Source organism: Oncorhynchus kisutch, unplaced genomic scaffold, assembly GCF_002021735.2.
Source record: "Oncorhynchus kisutch isolate 150728-3 unplaced genomic scaffold, Okis_V2 scaffold1402, whole genome shotgun sequence".
NCBI lineage: Eukaryota > Metazoa > Chordata > Actinopteri > Salmoniformes > Salmonidae > Oncorhynchus > Oncorhynchus kisutch.
The window spans coordinates 50,188-63,527 of NW_022263347.1; the positions used below are offsets into that span (position 1 = coordinate 50,188).

The 13,340-nt window shown below is 45.2% G+C and overlaps 1 protein-coding gene across 3 annotated transcripts in view; it reads right to left on the reverse strand.

Moving 5' to 3' along the window:
• The window catches only part of tom1l2a (target of myb1 like 2 membrane trafficking protein a), a 45,436-nt gene that overhangs the window by 26,053 nt on the left and 6,043 nt on the right, over positions 1–13,340 (reverse strand). For all 3 annotated transcript variants that reach the window (XM_031818457.1, XM_031818456.1, XM_031818458.1), the window contains exon 2: positions 2,422–2,506. In XM_031818457.1, the coding sequence (XP_031674317.1) occupies positions 2,422–2,459 (38 nt within the window). In that variant the 5' untranslated portion in view covers positions 2,460–2,506. The remainder of the gene's footprint in view (positions 1–2,421; positions 2,507–13,340) is intronic.

Consider the following 13,340-nt stretch of genomic DNA (forward strand, 5'->3'; position numbering starts at 1 on the left):
GTTATTTGGATTTTTACGAATTATCTTTGAAAGACAGAGTCCTGAAAAAGGGACATTCCTTTTTTTGCTGAGTTTATATCTGTCTTTCTGCCTGCCTGTCTGTTTGCCCTATAGAAAGATCAAAGCTCATCTTAATAGAGAACGCTCTCTGTTACAGAAGAGGTAATGAGCTTCCAGGAACCTCACTCTGGAGCTCTGTGAAGTTTTAGAGGAGAGATGAGTGTGTATATCACTGTCTGACAGCCACGGCTGAGTCTATGCAGTGCATAAAACATTAACGGAGTAGTGCTCAGGCAGTAGTCTCACTGACACTAGTGGATCCTATGGGAGGGAGTTGAGGCCTTCAGACTTCAGACACAAACAGACTATAGAAAGAGAGGAGCTCAGGGAATACTGGTGTGCATGGGTGTTACATCATCTCAAAAGTTCCACTTCCAGAAGTTTCAGGTAGGCAGTCTATGTTTATCTGTCTGATAAGTGGCATTAGTGCAGCTAGCTGGCATTTCTTCCACATCTATGTCCTTGTCTGAACCTAAAGAGGATTGCCTGCATGCCATTCAGTTGTCACCATGTCTGACTTCCTACACTAACACAATACACAAAGCCAATAGTAATTTGCTACTTGGTAGCCTTCACACTCAAATTACACAACACTTCAAGTAGAGGTGGAAGTTGTAATGGAGGCAAGGGACTGATACATCTCAAAAGACATGGGTCATTTTTTTTCTTCTGAATTGTACTGAAATAGTGTTCTCCCAGGACTTCAGACAGCTAGCCAGTAGACAGTCATACCTGTTAACCACAAGACACTCCAGTGTTCAGTCAAGCAGAATAGAGTGACTGGGGCTGCGAGTGAGAGTCTGAGTGTCTGTGCCAAAGCCTGAGGAGTGTGAGTGAGTGAGTGAGTGAGTGAGTGAGTGAGTGAGTGAGTGAGTGAGTGAGTGAGTGAGTGAGTGAGTGAGTGAAAAGATAGATAAAGGGGAAGCAGAAGAATGATTCGGGGAAGAGGAAAGAATTGTAGGTTTGAATCCCTCCAGTTTTTCCTAAAGGTCACAGCTCTCAACCAATATCAGGAGAGTCAACAACTTATCAAATTAAACTCAAAGAAAAGTTAACACTAATTAGTAAAAAAATATATTCTCATTCCATTCTATCTGCACTGCAGCTTGACCCTGTGCTTGTCTCAACTGCATGTGTGATGTGTGCCATGTAGAGAGTTTGAGAGCAGAGCAGAAGACAAATGTCTGTTGTAAAGTTGTATTGTATTTGTGCACATCATTTGTATGTTATTTTTGAGTGTGTTAAGAGGTTTTTGTTTGTGCGATTGACTTGTTCAGTCAATCAGTAAGGCAGCCAGTGAGCCCGTCTTTCAGCCGGCGAGCCCGTCTTTCAGCCAGCGAGCCCGTCTTTCAGCCAGCGAGCCCGTCTTTCAGCCAGTCAGCCCGTCTTTCAGTCAGTCAGTCAGTCTTTCAGTCAGTCTTTCTGCCAGCCAGTAAGTCAGTCTTTCTGCCAGTCAATCAGTCAGTCAGTCCATCTTTCATTTAGTCAATCAGTCAGTCAGCCAGTCAGTCCGTCCGTCTTTCAGCCAGTCAGTCCGTCCGTCCGTCCGTCTTTCAGCCAGTCAGCCCGTCTTTCAGCCAGTCAGCCCGTCTTTCAGCCAGTCAGCCCGTCTTTCAGCCAGTCAGCCCGTCTTTCAGCCAGTCTTTCTGCCAGTCAGTCAGTCCATCTTTCAGCCAGTCCGTCCGTCTTTCAGCCAGTCAGCCCGTCTTTCAGCCAGTCAGTCCGTCTTTCAGCCAGTCAGCCCGTCTTTCAGCCAGTCAGCCAGTCAGTCCGTCTTTCAGTCAGTCAGCCAGTCAGTCCGTCTTTCAGTCAGTCAGCCAGTCAGTCCGTCTTTCAGTCAGTCAGCCAGTCAGTCCGTCTTTCAGTCAGTCAGCCAGTCAGTCCGTCTTTCAGTCAGTCCGTCTTTCAGTCAGTCAGTCAGTCCGTCTTTCAGTCAGTCAGTCAGTCCGTCTTTCAGTCAGTCAGTCAGTCCGTCTTTCAGTCAGTCAGTCCGTCTTTCAGTCAGTCAGTCCGTCTTTCAGTCAGTCAGTCTTTCAGTCAGTCCGTCTTTCAGCCAGTCAGCCAGTCCGTCCGTCCTTCAGCCAGTCAGCCAGTCCGTCCGTCTTTCAGTCAGTCAGTCCGTCTTTCAGCCAGTCAGCCAGTCAGTCCGTCTTTCAGTCAGTCAGTCCGTCTTTCAGTCAGTCAGTCCGTCTTTCAGTCAGTCAGTCCGTCTTTCAGTCAGTCAGTCCGTCTTTCAGTCAGTCAGTCCGTCTTTCAGTCAGTCAGTCCGTCTTTCAGTCAGTCAGTCCGTCTTTCAGTCAGTCAGTCCGTCTTTCAGTCAGTCAGTCAGGTGAAAGTGTACTGATGTAGTCTGTTGCTCACCCTTCCTCCGTCTCATTGATGATGTCACAGATCTCCATGTTGAGGGTCCAGTCCTCAGCCTGCAGGCCGCCATCCGTGGCCTTCTCTAGAAAAGACAACAGGAAGTCAAAGAAAACAGGAAGTAAACAAACCTGCTCATTGGACCATGGAGGACACTAAGTAGTAGGAAGTTTCCCCTAGACGAGCAACACCTAACCCCATAGGAATAATCGGTACAGCCCAAAAAGGATGAACCACCCCTTTGGGACTGGTTCCTACCTAGGTTTCTTCCTTCTAGGCAGTTCTTCCTGGTGCTTTTACTTCTGCTTTTCTTGCTCTGTGGGGTCTGGGCTGGGCAGCTTGTGACAACTGCTGATGTCAAATCAATTAAATAAACGAGGCCTAATTGATTGATTGACAAGATGGGAGATGTAAAACAGGTTTTATAACAGACCTAGAGTCAGTACTCTGCCAACCCACTGTCCACTAAGCCTTGGGCTATATTTCAGTCTGACTGCGCTGTGACCTGTCCCCTTACCTCAACAAGCCGCACTAGTTAGCCTAAACTCCATGGCTTATGTAACATTACTGTGGGCATGAGAAAAAGTTGTGTAACCAAGCACGTAAAAAGAGATAACAGTAACAGGTTTTCTATAGTAAGCCAATATGTGTGATGCATTTGAACCTATTCAAACAGGATCATGGGTGTTCTCTGCATTGTCTTAGAGAGGAAAGTAATGGAGGGAAACGTGACAGGATTTGGGCTATTGGCTTTTCAACACAGTAACATTGAAGTTTTATAATGACATAATTGAGCTGACGTCTGGAAGTCCACTACCACTGGTGTCGACCAATTACCATGCTGAATTCATCCCTCCATGAAACAGGATTAAAGAACTGTGCGTGTCCCACATGGAACACAATTCCCTTTGAGCCCTGGTCAAAAGTAGTGCACTACATAGGGAATGGGGTGTAATTTGGGAAGCACACCTAGTCTCACTCCTGTTCTTGGCTGGGAGAAAATAAGGAAACTGAGCCAGCAAGAGCGAGAGGTATTTAGAGTCAAAATACAGAGCTAAGAGTTCAAATGTTTAAAAGTTAGTCATGATGACTAGTCTAGCTCTAGGTTAGCTCAGTCACTCAGAACATTTCTACCTCCAGCCCAGGGGCTCAGAGCAGTGTGGCATGCCCAGGCCAGGGACCTCTCTCTGGGGCTATGTGTCCTGTTCTGGCCTTTACCTCCCCTCTCCTTCCAACCCGCCAGATCACAGTCTACCACTGAGGCCAGTGTGAAGGACTAATGCTTTTGGTGTCTGTTTCTCTCCTTTCACACTGCCTCTAATCTAAATATTACTCGAATAATGTATTTCCTGTGTACACAAAGACAGTATTCTGCTAACAACATGTCAGAACATGAGAAGCCAAGGTAAACAGCATGACACGGTGTTTAGCTGCTCAGGCTCAGTGTGTGAACAGCAGAGCATTAAGTGTTAAGTCTTAACCACTGCTATCTCCACTGGCACGCCCCACCTAATCTCCTCAAGTGGATTGGAAAGAGGACAGGAAGGGAGAGAGAGGAAAAGAGGGAGGGAGAAAGACGAAAATGAAAGGGAGAAGGAAAGGATCAGACCTAGTTAGGGCTGTTGTGGTCATGAGATTTTGTCCAAAGTTGATTGGGAAGCAAATAATTGCCGGTCTCACGGTAATTGACCGTTAATTAACAAACACATTTAGCATCTCCTGGCTTCCTCACATAGCCTACAACTTGAAAGTCACGCGCTGCTGCGTATGTTTGCCAGTTAGGTTCTACACCCGTTGTAAAGCGGATGAATGTGCTTCATTTTAAGGCGTTATTTGGCCACTTTAGCTGTGATAAAAACCTTAACAAAACATATAGGCCTATGGGCTGGGCAACATGAGGTGTGCAACTATGATTTGAAAAAGTTGCACAAAAAAAGGCATGTGCTGTTTCTTGCCTTACTGCACACAAGCTGGGCATCTTTTACAAGTGATTTCACTACACCCGCAATAACATCTGCTAAATATGTGTTTGTGACCAATAAAATGTGATTTGAGAAGTGATAATAGATCATTCACAAGTGGTAGGCTAATATTGTCAATAGAAAAGTTTGTGGTCATATGCACAACCTTAAAAACATAGGTGCTGGGCTAATAAAGGATTCTCCCAATTCACCTCTTTAATCTGAAACAAATCTCCAGCAGGTCAAACACACAGTGTTCACATCCCAAAATATACACATTTCACCTCACATGACCAGTGGACATGACGCATGGTGGATGCAAAACACATGTGTATCTCTAATAATTAAATGAGTACATGTAATGGTTCCACAAAATAATATACATTTAAAAAAATGACCAGGTGAGTAACCTGGAAGGCAAGACAAAGTAAAAGGAACATATTCAGGTAAGAAATGGTCTGATACCAAACTCTTGGTTCAGACCTCTAGGAGACACACAAGGTGAAGCCAATACAATCCTCTTCTCAGTCATAGATTATCAGTATCTCCGCCCCTCCTAGGAGTCTTAACATGTTCCATACCAATGTGACTCAAAGAGCTGATGTTGTGATGAGCCTCCATGAAATGAGCAGCCACAGAGTTTCTCTGGTCAAGGGCCCTGATATGACTCCTGTGTTCTGCTATCCTTGTTTTCAGAGCTCGTTGTGTTTTTTCCTACATAGACCACAAATACATTTGATCAGGTATATCACATGTTTTGTGGAACATGTAATGATGCCCTTAATCTTAATGGCCTTGCACGTAATAGGGTGACTGAACATTGTGCATTTCTTCGTGAAGATACATTTGGTGCAGCCGCCACGTCTATAGTTACTGTCCGGCACACTGTCTAGAAGTGTACTGCGTGGCACTGGTGGAAGATCAGACCTCACCACCATTTGACTGATGTTGGGGGCGCGTCTGAAGACCTACCCACGGGGGTTCTTTAAACGTCTTTTCCAGTTGTGGATCAGTGCTCAAGATGTGCCAATGTTTTTTAATAATGTGGTTGAACTGTTTACCAAGTGGGGAGTACTGAAGGAAGCATTAAATGCGTTGGTCAGGAGAGCGGGGAGGTTTGGACGTGAGGCTGTCATCCTGGGTCATATTTTTATAACGTTCCTCTGGGTAACCCCGCTGTCTGAAACGCTCATCCAGATGGTCGGTTTGTTTAACATAGTCACTCCGTGTACTACAAATCCTACGTATGCGACTGCATTGGCTAATGGGGAGGTTATTTTTTAGGGGTGTAGGGTGGAAGCTGTCTCCGCGTAATAGGGAATTTCTGTCAATCGGCTTCCTGTATAGATCCGTACGAACCACCTCCCCATCCCTGTAAATTAAAATGTCAAGAAGACGTATTTCACAAGCAGAGAATTTCAAATGTTCACTGTTGTATTGATGGAGGAGTGGAATCGATTAAGTTCCTCCGCTGTGCCCTCTGTTTCCAGAGTCTAATATGGTGCAAGAATGTATTATTAGGGCTGAAAATCACCTTCTTCTAAAAAATAAAAACACATACAGATTGTGAGTAAAACACAATCTGACGTGAGTAAAACATTTAAACGTGTTAAACCTCGCAAGGCTGCAGGCCCAGACGGCATCCCCAGCCGCGCCCTCAGAGCATGCGCAGACCAGCTGGCTGGTGTGTTTACGGACATATTCAATAAATCCTTATCCCAGTCTGCTGTTCCCACATGCTTCAAGAGGGCCACCATTGTCCCTGTTCCCAAGAAAGCTAAGGTAACTGAGCTAAACGACTACCGCCCCGTAGCACTCACTTCCGTCATCATGAAGTGCTTTGAGAGACTAGTCAAGGACCATATCACCACCACCCTACCTGACACCCTAGACCCACTCCAATGGGTGGGTTACCGCCCAAATAGGTCCACAGACAACGCAACCCATCTGGACAAGAGGAATACCTATGTGAGAATGCTGTTCATCGACTACAGCTCAGCATTTAACACCATAGTACCCTCCAAACTCGTCATCAAGCTCGAGACCCTGGGTTTCGACCCCGCCCTGTGCAACTGGGTACTGGACTTCCTGACGGGCCGCCCCCAGGTGGTGAGGGTAGGTAACAACATCTCCTCCCCGCTGATCCTCAACACTGGGGCCCCACAAGGGTGCGTTCTGAGCCCTCTCCTGTACTCCCTGTTCACCCATGAATGCGTGGCCACGCACGCCTCCAACTCAATCATCAAGTTTGCGGACGACACTACAATGGTAGGCTTGATTACCAACAACGACGAGACGGCCTACAGGGAGGAGGTGAGGGCCCTCGGAGTGTGGTGTCAGGAAAATAACCTCACACTCAACGTCAACAAAACTAAGGAGATGATTGTGGACTTTAGGAAACAGCAGAGGGAACACCCCCCTATCCACATCGATGGGACAGTAGTGGAGAGGGTAGCAAGTTAAGATCCTCAGCGTACACATCACAGACAAACTGAATTGGTCCACCCACACAGACAGCGTCGTAAAGAAGGCGCAGCAGCGCCTCTTCAACCTCAGGAGGCTGAAGAAATTCGGCTTGTCATCAAAAGCACTCACAAACTTCTACAGATGCACAATCGAGAGCATCCTGTCGGGCTGTATCACCGCCTGGTACGGCAACTGCTCCGCCCACAACCGTAAGGCTCTCCAGAGGGTAGTGTGGTCTGCACAATGCATCACCGGGGGCAAACTAACTGCCCTTCAGGACACCAACACCACCCGATGTCACAGGAAGGCCATAAAGATCATCAAGGACAACAACCACCCGAGCCACTGCCTGTTCACCCCGCTATCATCCAGAAGGTGTGGTCAGTACAGGTGCATCAATGCAGGGACTGAGAGACTGAAAAACAGCTTATATCTCAAGGCCATCAGACTGTTAAACAGCCACCACTAACATTGAGTGGCTGCTGCCAACACACTGACTCAACTCCAGCCACTTTAATAATGGGAATTGATGTAAAATATATCACTAGCCACTTTAAACAATGCTACTTAATATAAGGTTTACATACCCTATATTACTCATCTCATATGTATATACTGTACTCTATATCATCGACTGCATCTTTATGTAATACATAAAGATGTAATACATACACTTTAAACTATGCCACTGTTTACATACCCTATATTACTCATCTCATATGTATATACTGTACTCGATACCATCTACTGCATCTTGCCTATGCCGTTCTGTACCATCACTCATTCATATATCTTTATGTACATATTCTTTATCCCTTTACACTTGTGTGTATAAGGTAGTAGATTTCTGTATCTGGGCGGACAAAAAGTGGATTTTGCTCGAAAAGGGGTTTTCCTTCTATGGGAAAATGTCATTCTCTATTTGGTCACCCATAGTCTGAACACCCATCAGATTATTCTTAATTTAATCTTGTCCTTACATATACTAAATAATATGTGTGAAATTTGTTTTGATTTAGAATGGACCATTATCATGCACCTATTTCGAAACAATGGCAGAAAAAATTAAGTAATCTATGCACTTAAATAGTGAATGTAGGACACGTTTCCCATGGTTCGTTTTCCTGCAACCAGGTAGGCTATACTCCTGTTGTAAAGATAGTCAATGTGCTTAATATTAGGAAAGTTGATGAATAAATTTAGTAGGCCTTGCCTATAGAAAAACAGAAATGTTTGATTAGATTTTAGATTCAATTTAGAGGGACAATAGAGTGCTGAGTACCAGGCAGTTAGCAAGTTTGTTAGGCTACTAATGACAATCAGCAGCATCAGCGCTTGGAGAAGGCTAATTACCATGACTAAACGGTCATGTGGAATTTGACTGCCCTCATGACTCGTGACCACCGGTGTGGTGGTAATATGGTCACCCTAACAGCCCTACACAGAGTCATCCTTTTTGAGGACTCTATTCATGGAACAAGACAGACATAACAGCCAGAGCTTTGCAAATAGAAGAGAGACTGATTGGGTGCGAGTTCAACCCAGGCTCCACCCCCACTCCCAGTGCCATGGAGTGAAACCAGTACAACCAGTCACGTGGCCACACAGGCGGAAGGCTGTGCCATCCACTGCCAACTCCACAAATCTCCATTTCAGATCCCTCTTCGCTCCCCGTCTGTTCTCTCGCTCTATACCCTCTTCCTCAATCCCACTATCTTTTCTCCCCCCCCCTTGTCTGTCTTCCTCCCTCTCACTCTGTCCCTCCCTATTCCTCAATCCACTAATGCATAGCTCTGAGATAGACATTTGAAATTGGCTCATTATATGACCAAACATGTATCCATGGTTACCGAACTATTCCTCTGTCTTATAGTCTTCTTTTCAACATCTCGTCAGAGGGCTTATTACCAGAGAGTGCTCCAACCCATTAGGGACAAATCCATGGGCCTGCTAGCTACACTAACCCTTCCACTAATGGAGATGGCAGGCAGATTGTTCTGTTTCCTCCAGAATGTGTAGCTGCTTTCCCTCTATGATGGTCTCTGTCTCTTTAGCAGCTAACAGGAAAGAGATGGAGTCAGCATCTAGGCCAACTGTACTCTGAGACAGAGTAGTTTCACTAGTATCAAACCTCAAGCCACACACACACAATCCACCCACCACAAACAAACACACCATCCACACAAATATGCACACACACTGCAAACATAAACACACACTTGCTAACACACACACACACAACATCCACCAAGCCTCTCTCTCTCTCATCCTGTCCACCCCCTGTCTGTCAGGCCACTTAAGGTAATGAGAAAGGACAATTAAGATTCACAATGCAAACCTCATCAGTAGGGTTGCTGCCTGTTCTGTTGCCCTGTCTCTGAGTGCTCTCCCATTTCCTCTGTGGGAAGTGAACCTGATCCCTTTCCCCTGTCTTGCTGCTGCTGTACTGTGGTGTTGGGTACCACTCTCACCACCAGCACTGTATCCACACGGACAGACAGAATGCCTTTATGGACAGCACAGTACAGTGAGCACTCAACCAGAGAGATAACACACTGGGGCAGATGATTTAAAGCTAGTAGCTCCAAGAGAAATTAAAGATCCACTCTGCTGCTCGCTGGGCACAGTGTGCAGTGACCTGAGCAGACAATCATCAATGATGATGATGGTAGTAGGGACTTAGCCTAGCTGGTGTGGTGGTGTTCAGCGGGTGGCCATCTAGGATGACTTGGCACCAAGCTGGCCGGGGAAGCAGGGCAGTGGGCAGGGGGACACACCCTGGCCTGTAGGCTACACTCACAGCAATGAAAGACCCTTCTTCTGCACCTCCTCAGACCAACTTCCTTCTAGCCTGGTCCCAGATTGTGACCATGATGACCAATGGAGTTGATAAGGCAGCACAAATATATCTGGAACCAGGCTAACTTCCTTCCTCCAGAGTATACCCATGATATATTCCCATTCTGATTTCACACAGATGCATGACTAGGGGCTAATAAACTGTGGCCATTATCAGCTTCAGACATCAATATCTCATCTTCGGAAAAAGGCCTAACCATGAGAAACTGGACTGAATGCATGGGAAACAGTTTGTGCAATCTGCCTGGGTGACATCCTAGGAGATTCTCTCAGAGACAATGCAGAGAGGACAGCTTACCCCCCCACCTTGTCTTCTGTCTAGTTTGTTATGCTATACATGATCTCAACTGAGCAGTAAGGATACAGTACTGAAGACCTTTATAACATAGGACAGTTGTGGTTGTAGCTAAGGCCTTGAGCAGTAAGGATACAGTACCAGGGCCTAAAATTAACACCTGCGGGTAGATTTTGTCATTGCATTTCACTCGCATTTGTGAATAAAAAGTCAAGTTCGATCACATTTCTAGTAAAATAAATGCTCCAGTAGCTTTTTTCAAAGTATTTTTGCCGTTCTGTTTCATAGCTGGTAAATTAAGTCTATGAACTACAAATCCTATACAGCCTATTCCATCTTACGCTGGAGCCCTGGGTGCATGCGAAGAGTTGAGCGAAAGGTGCATTTTTAGAAGTTAATTTTTATAAGCGCTGCGCACAGGCATAAAAATTGGTCTAATTTACTTGACCTGAAAGTCTACTGAAGTGAGACTTGTCCTTGTCCATTTACATTGTGTTGTTCACAGGCTAGGTTGTTTTTCTATGTTTGAGTTTCAATTGCAAGGGAAGAGAAAACAACGCCTCTACTAGTCAGACTCAATCACAGGCTCAAACATGACTGGAGTCGCGCTACCACGGTAACCTCCCACCCTTAAATGGGCAGGTGAAAATGTTTGTCTTATCTGTGATAGTTTGGTTTAATGACGCAGGTCACAAAAAAATGAAATTAAACAATTTAACACATTATTTCTTACTAATAATACATGTATTGTTTCAGAAACATTACAAAGCATATTCATCTGTTTTTCTGTGTTTTGTTGGTATAATTTTAGCAGGGGAAAAAATCTGAGTGGCTGGTAGAAACTGGGTGGTTCGAGCACTGAATGCTGATTGGCTGAAAGCCGTGATTGGCTGAAAGCCTTGGGATATCAGACCATATACCACGGGTATGCCAAAACGTTTATTTTTACTGCTCTAATTACATTGGTAACCAGTTTCTAATAGCAATAAGGTACCTTGGTGTTTGTGGTATATTGCCAATAAGGGCAAGGGCTGTATCCAGGCATTCCGCGTTGCGTCATGCTTAAGAACATTCCTTATCCGTAGTATATTGGCCATATACCACACCCCCTCGAGCCTTATTGTTTAAAATCTACCTGCCACAGTGGCTGGTGGACCAAAAGTGAATTGTATGCCCTGTACAGTACTAAGATCTTCATAACATAGAATAATTATGGTTGTAGCAACGGCCTTGAGCTGTAAGAATACTGCACAAAGACCTTTAGAACATAGGATATTGATATAGTTGTAGCTAATGTCTTTATAAAACATGTATAGCCTAACTATTCTATCCATTGAGCCCTGGTTAGTATTCTGCCATGTTCCATTGTTCGTGCAATCGCCAATCCAATAGGTTTGCTGTGGATGTAGACGTGCTGTTAGATAATCAGTGACTCTATCAATGAAGGACACAGTCCCTGCCTGAGGGTACATAGGCCCAGTAGAGTCCTACCTAGCCTCAGCCCAGTCCATCCAATCATCACAACCACATCTTATCTCAGGCCCAGCCACACTCTCCTTCTGGCCAGACTACACTTTATCACAGAGTCTGCACCACCTGGGGTTGGCAACAGTCCATTGTATTACATTTTATTTTATATTATTAACCTTTATTTAATCTGGGGAACCCATTGAGACCAGGGTCTCATTTCCAATGGTGCCCTGAGAACAACAGTTGAAGCAATGTGAGAAACCATTCAACCAAATTACAGTTACAACATGTCAAATGAATTACAATACACTAAAAAGGGCAGTAGTAACAAAATATACAATCGATAAAAACAAGAGCCCAAAATTCACAATTGGGACCAAATAATCAAGTTTTAGAGTGACCTGTAGGTCATTCCAGGACAGAGGCCAGAGTTCCAACAGTGGCCTTGAGTTGGGAGAGAAAACACTGCAGGATATCGAGGCCTGACTTTCACTAATGTTCCTACAGTAGAGTTGGTGTTGAGTTGGAGAGAAACACTGCAGGATATCGAGGCCTGACTTTCACTAATGGTTCCTACAGTAGAGTTGGAGTTGGAGAGAAAACTGCAGGATATCGAGGCCTGACTTTCATTAATGGGTCCAACATTAGAGTGGAGTTGGGAGAGAACACAATGCAGGATATCGAGGCCTGACTTTCACTAATGGTTCCAACAGTAGAGTTGGAGTGGGAGAGAAACACTGCAGGATATCGAGGCCTGATTTCACTAATGGTTTCCTACAGTAGAGTTGGAGTTGGGAGAGAAACCTGCAGGATATCGAGGCCTGACTTTCATTAATGGTTCCAACAGTAGAGTTGGAGTTGGGAGAGAAACACTGCAGGATATCGAGGCCTGACTTTCACTAATGGTTCCAACAGTAGAGTTGGAGTTGGGAGAGAAACACTGCAGGATATCGAGGCCTGACTTTCACTAATGGTTCCTACAGTAGAGTTGGAGTTGGGAGAGAAACACTGCAGGATATCGAGGCCTGACTTTCACTAATGGTTCCAACAGTGACTTGGAGTTGGGAGAGAAACACTGCAGGATATCGAGGCCTGACTTTCACTAATGGTTCCTACAGTAGTGTTGGAGTTGGGAGAGAAACACTGCAGGATATCGAGGCCTGACTTTCACTAATGGTTCCTTACAGTAGAGTTGGAGTTTGGAGAAAACACTGCAGGATATCGAGGCCTGACTTCACTAATGGTTCCAACAGTGGCCTTGGAGTTGGGAGAGAAACACTGCAGGATATCGAGGCCTGACTTTCACTATGGTTCCTACAGTAGAGTTGGAGTTGGAGAGAAACACTGCAGGATATCGAGGCCTGACTTTCACTAATGGTTCCTACAGTAGATTTGGAGTTGGGAGAGAAACACTGCAGGATATCGAGGCCTGACTTTCATTAATGGTTCCAACAGTAGAGTTGGAGTTGGGAGAGAAACACGCAGGATATCGAGGCCTTACTTTCACTAATGGTTCCAACAGTAGATTGGAGTTTGGGAAGAAACACTGCAGGATATCGAGGCCTGACTTTCACTAATGGTTCCTACAGTAGAGTTGGAGTTGGGAGAGAAACACTGCAGGATATCGAGGCCTGACTTTCATTAATGGTTCCAACAGTAGAGTTGGAGTTGGGAGAGAAACACTGCAGGATATCGAGGCCTGACTTTCACTAATGGTTCCAACAGTAGAGTTGGAGTTGGGAGAGAAACACTGCAGATATCGAGGCCGGACTTTCACTAATGTTCCTACAGTAGATTGGAGTTGGGAGAGAAACACTGCAGGATATCGAGGCCTGACTTTCACTAATGGTTCCAACAGTGGACTTGGA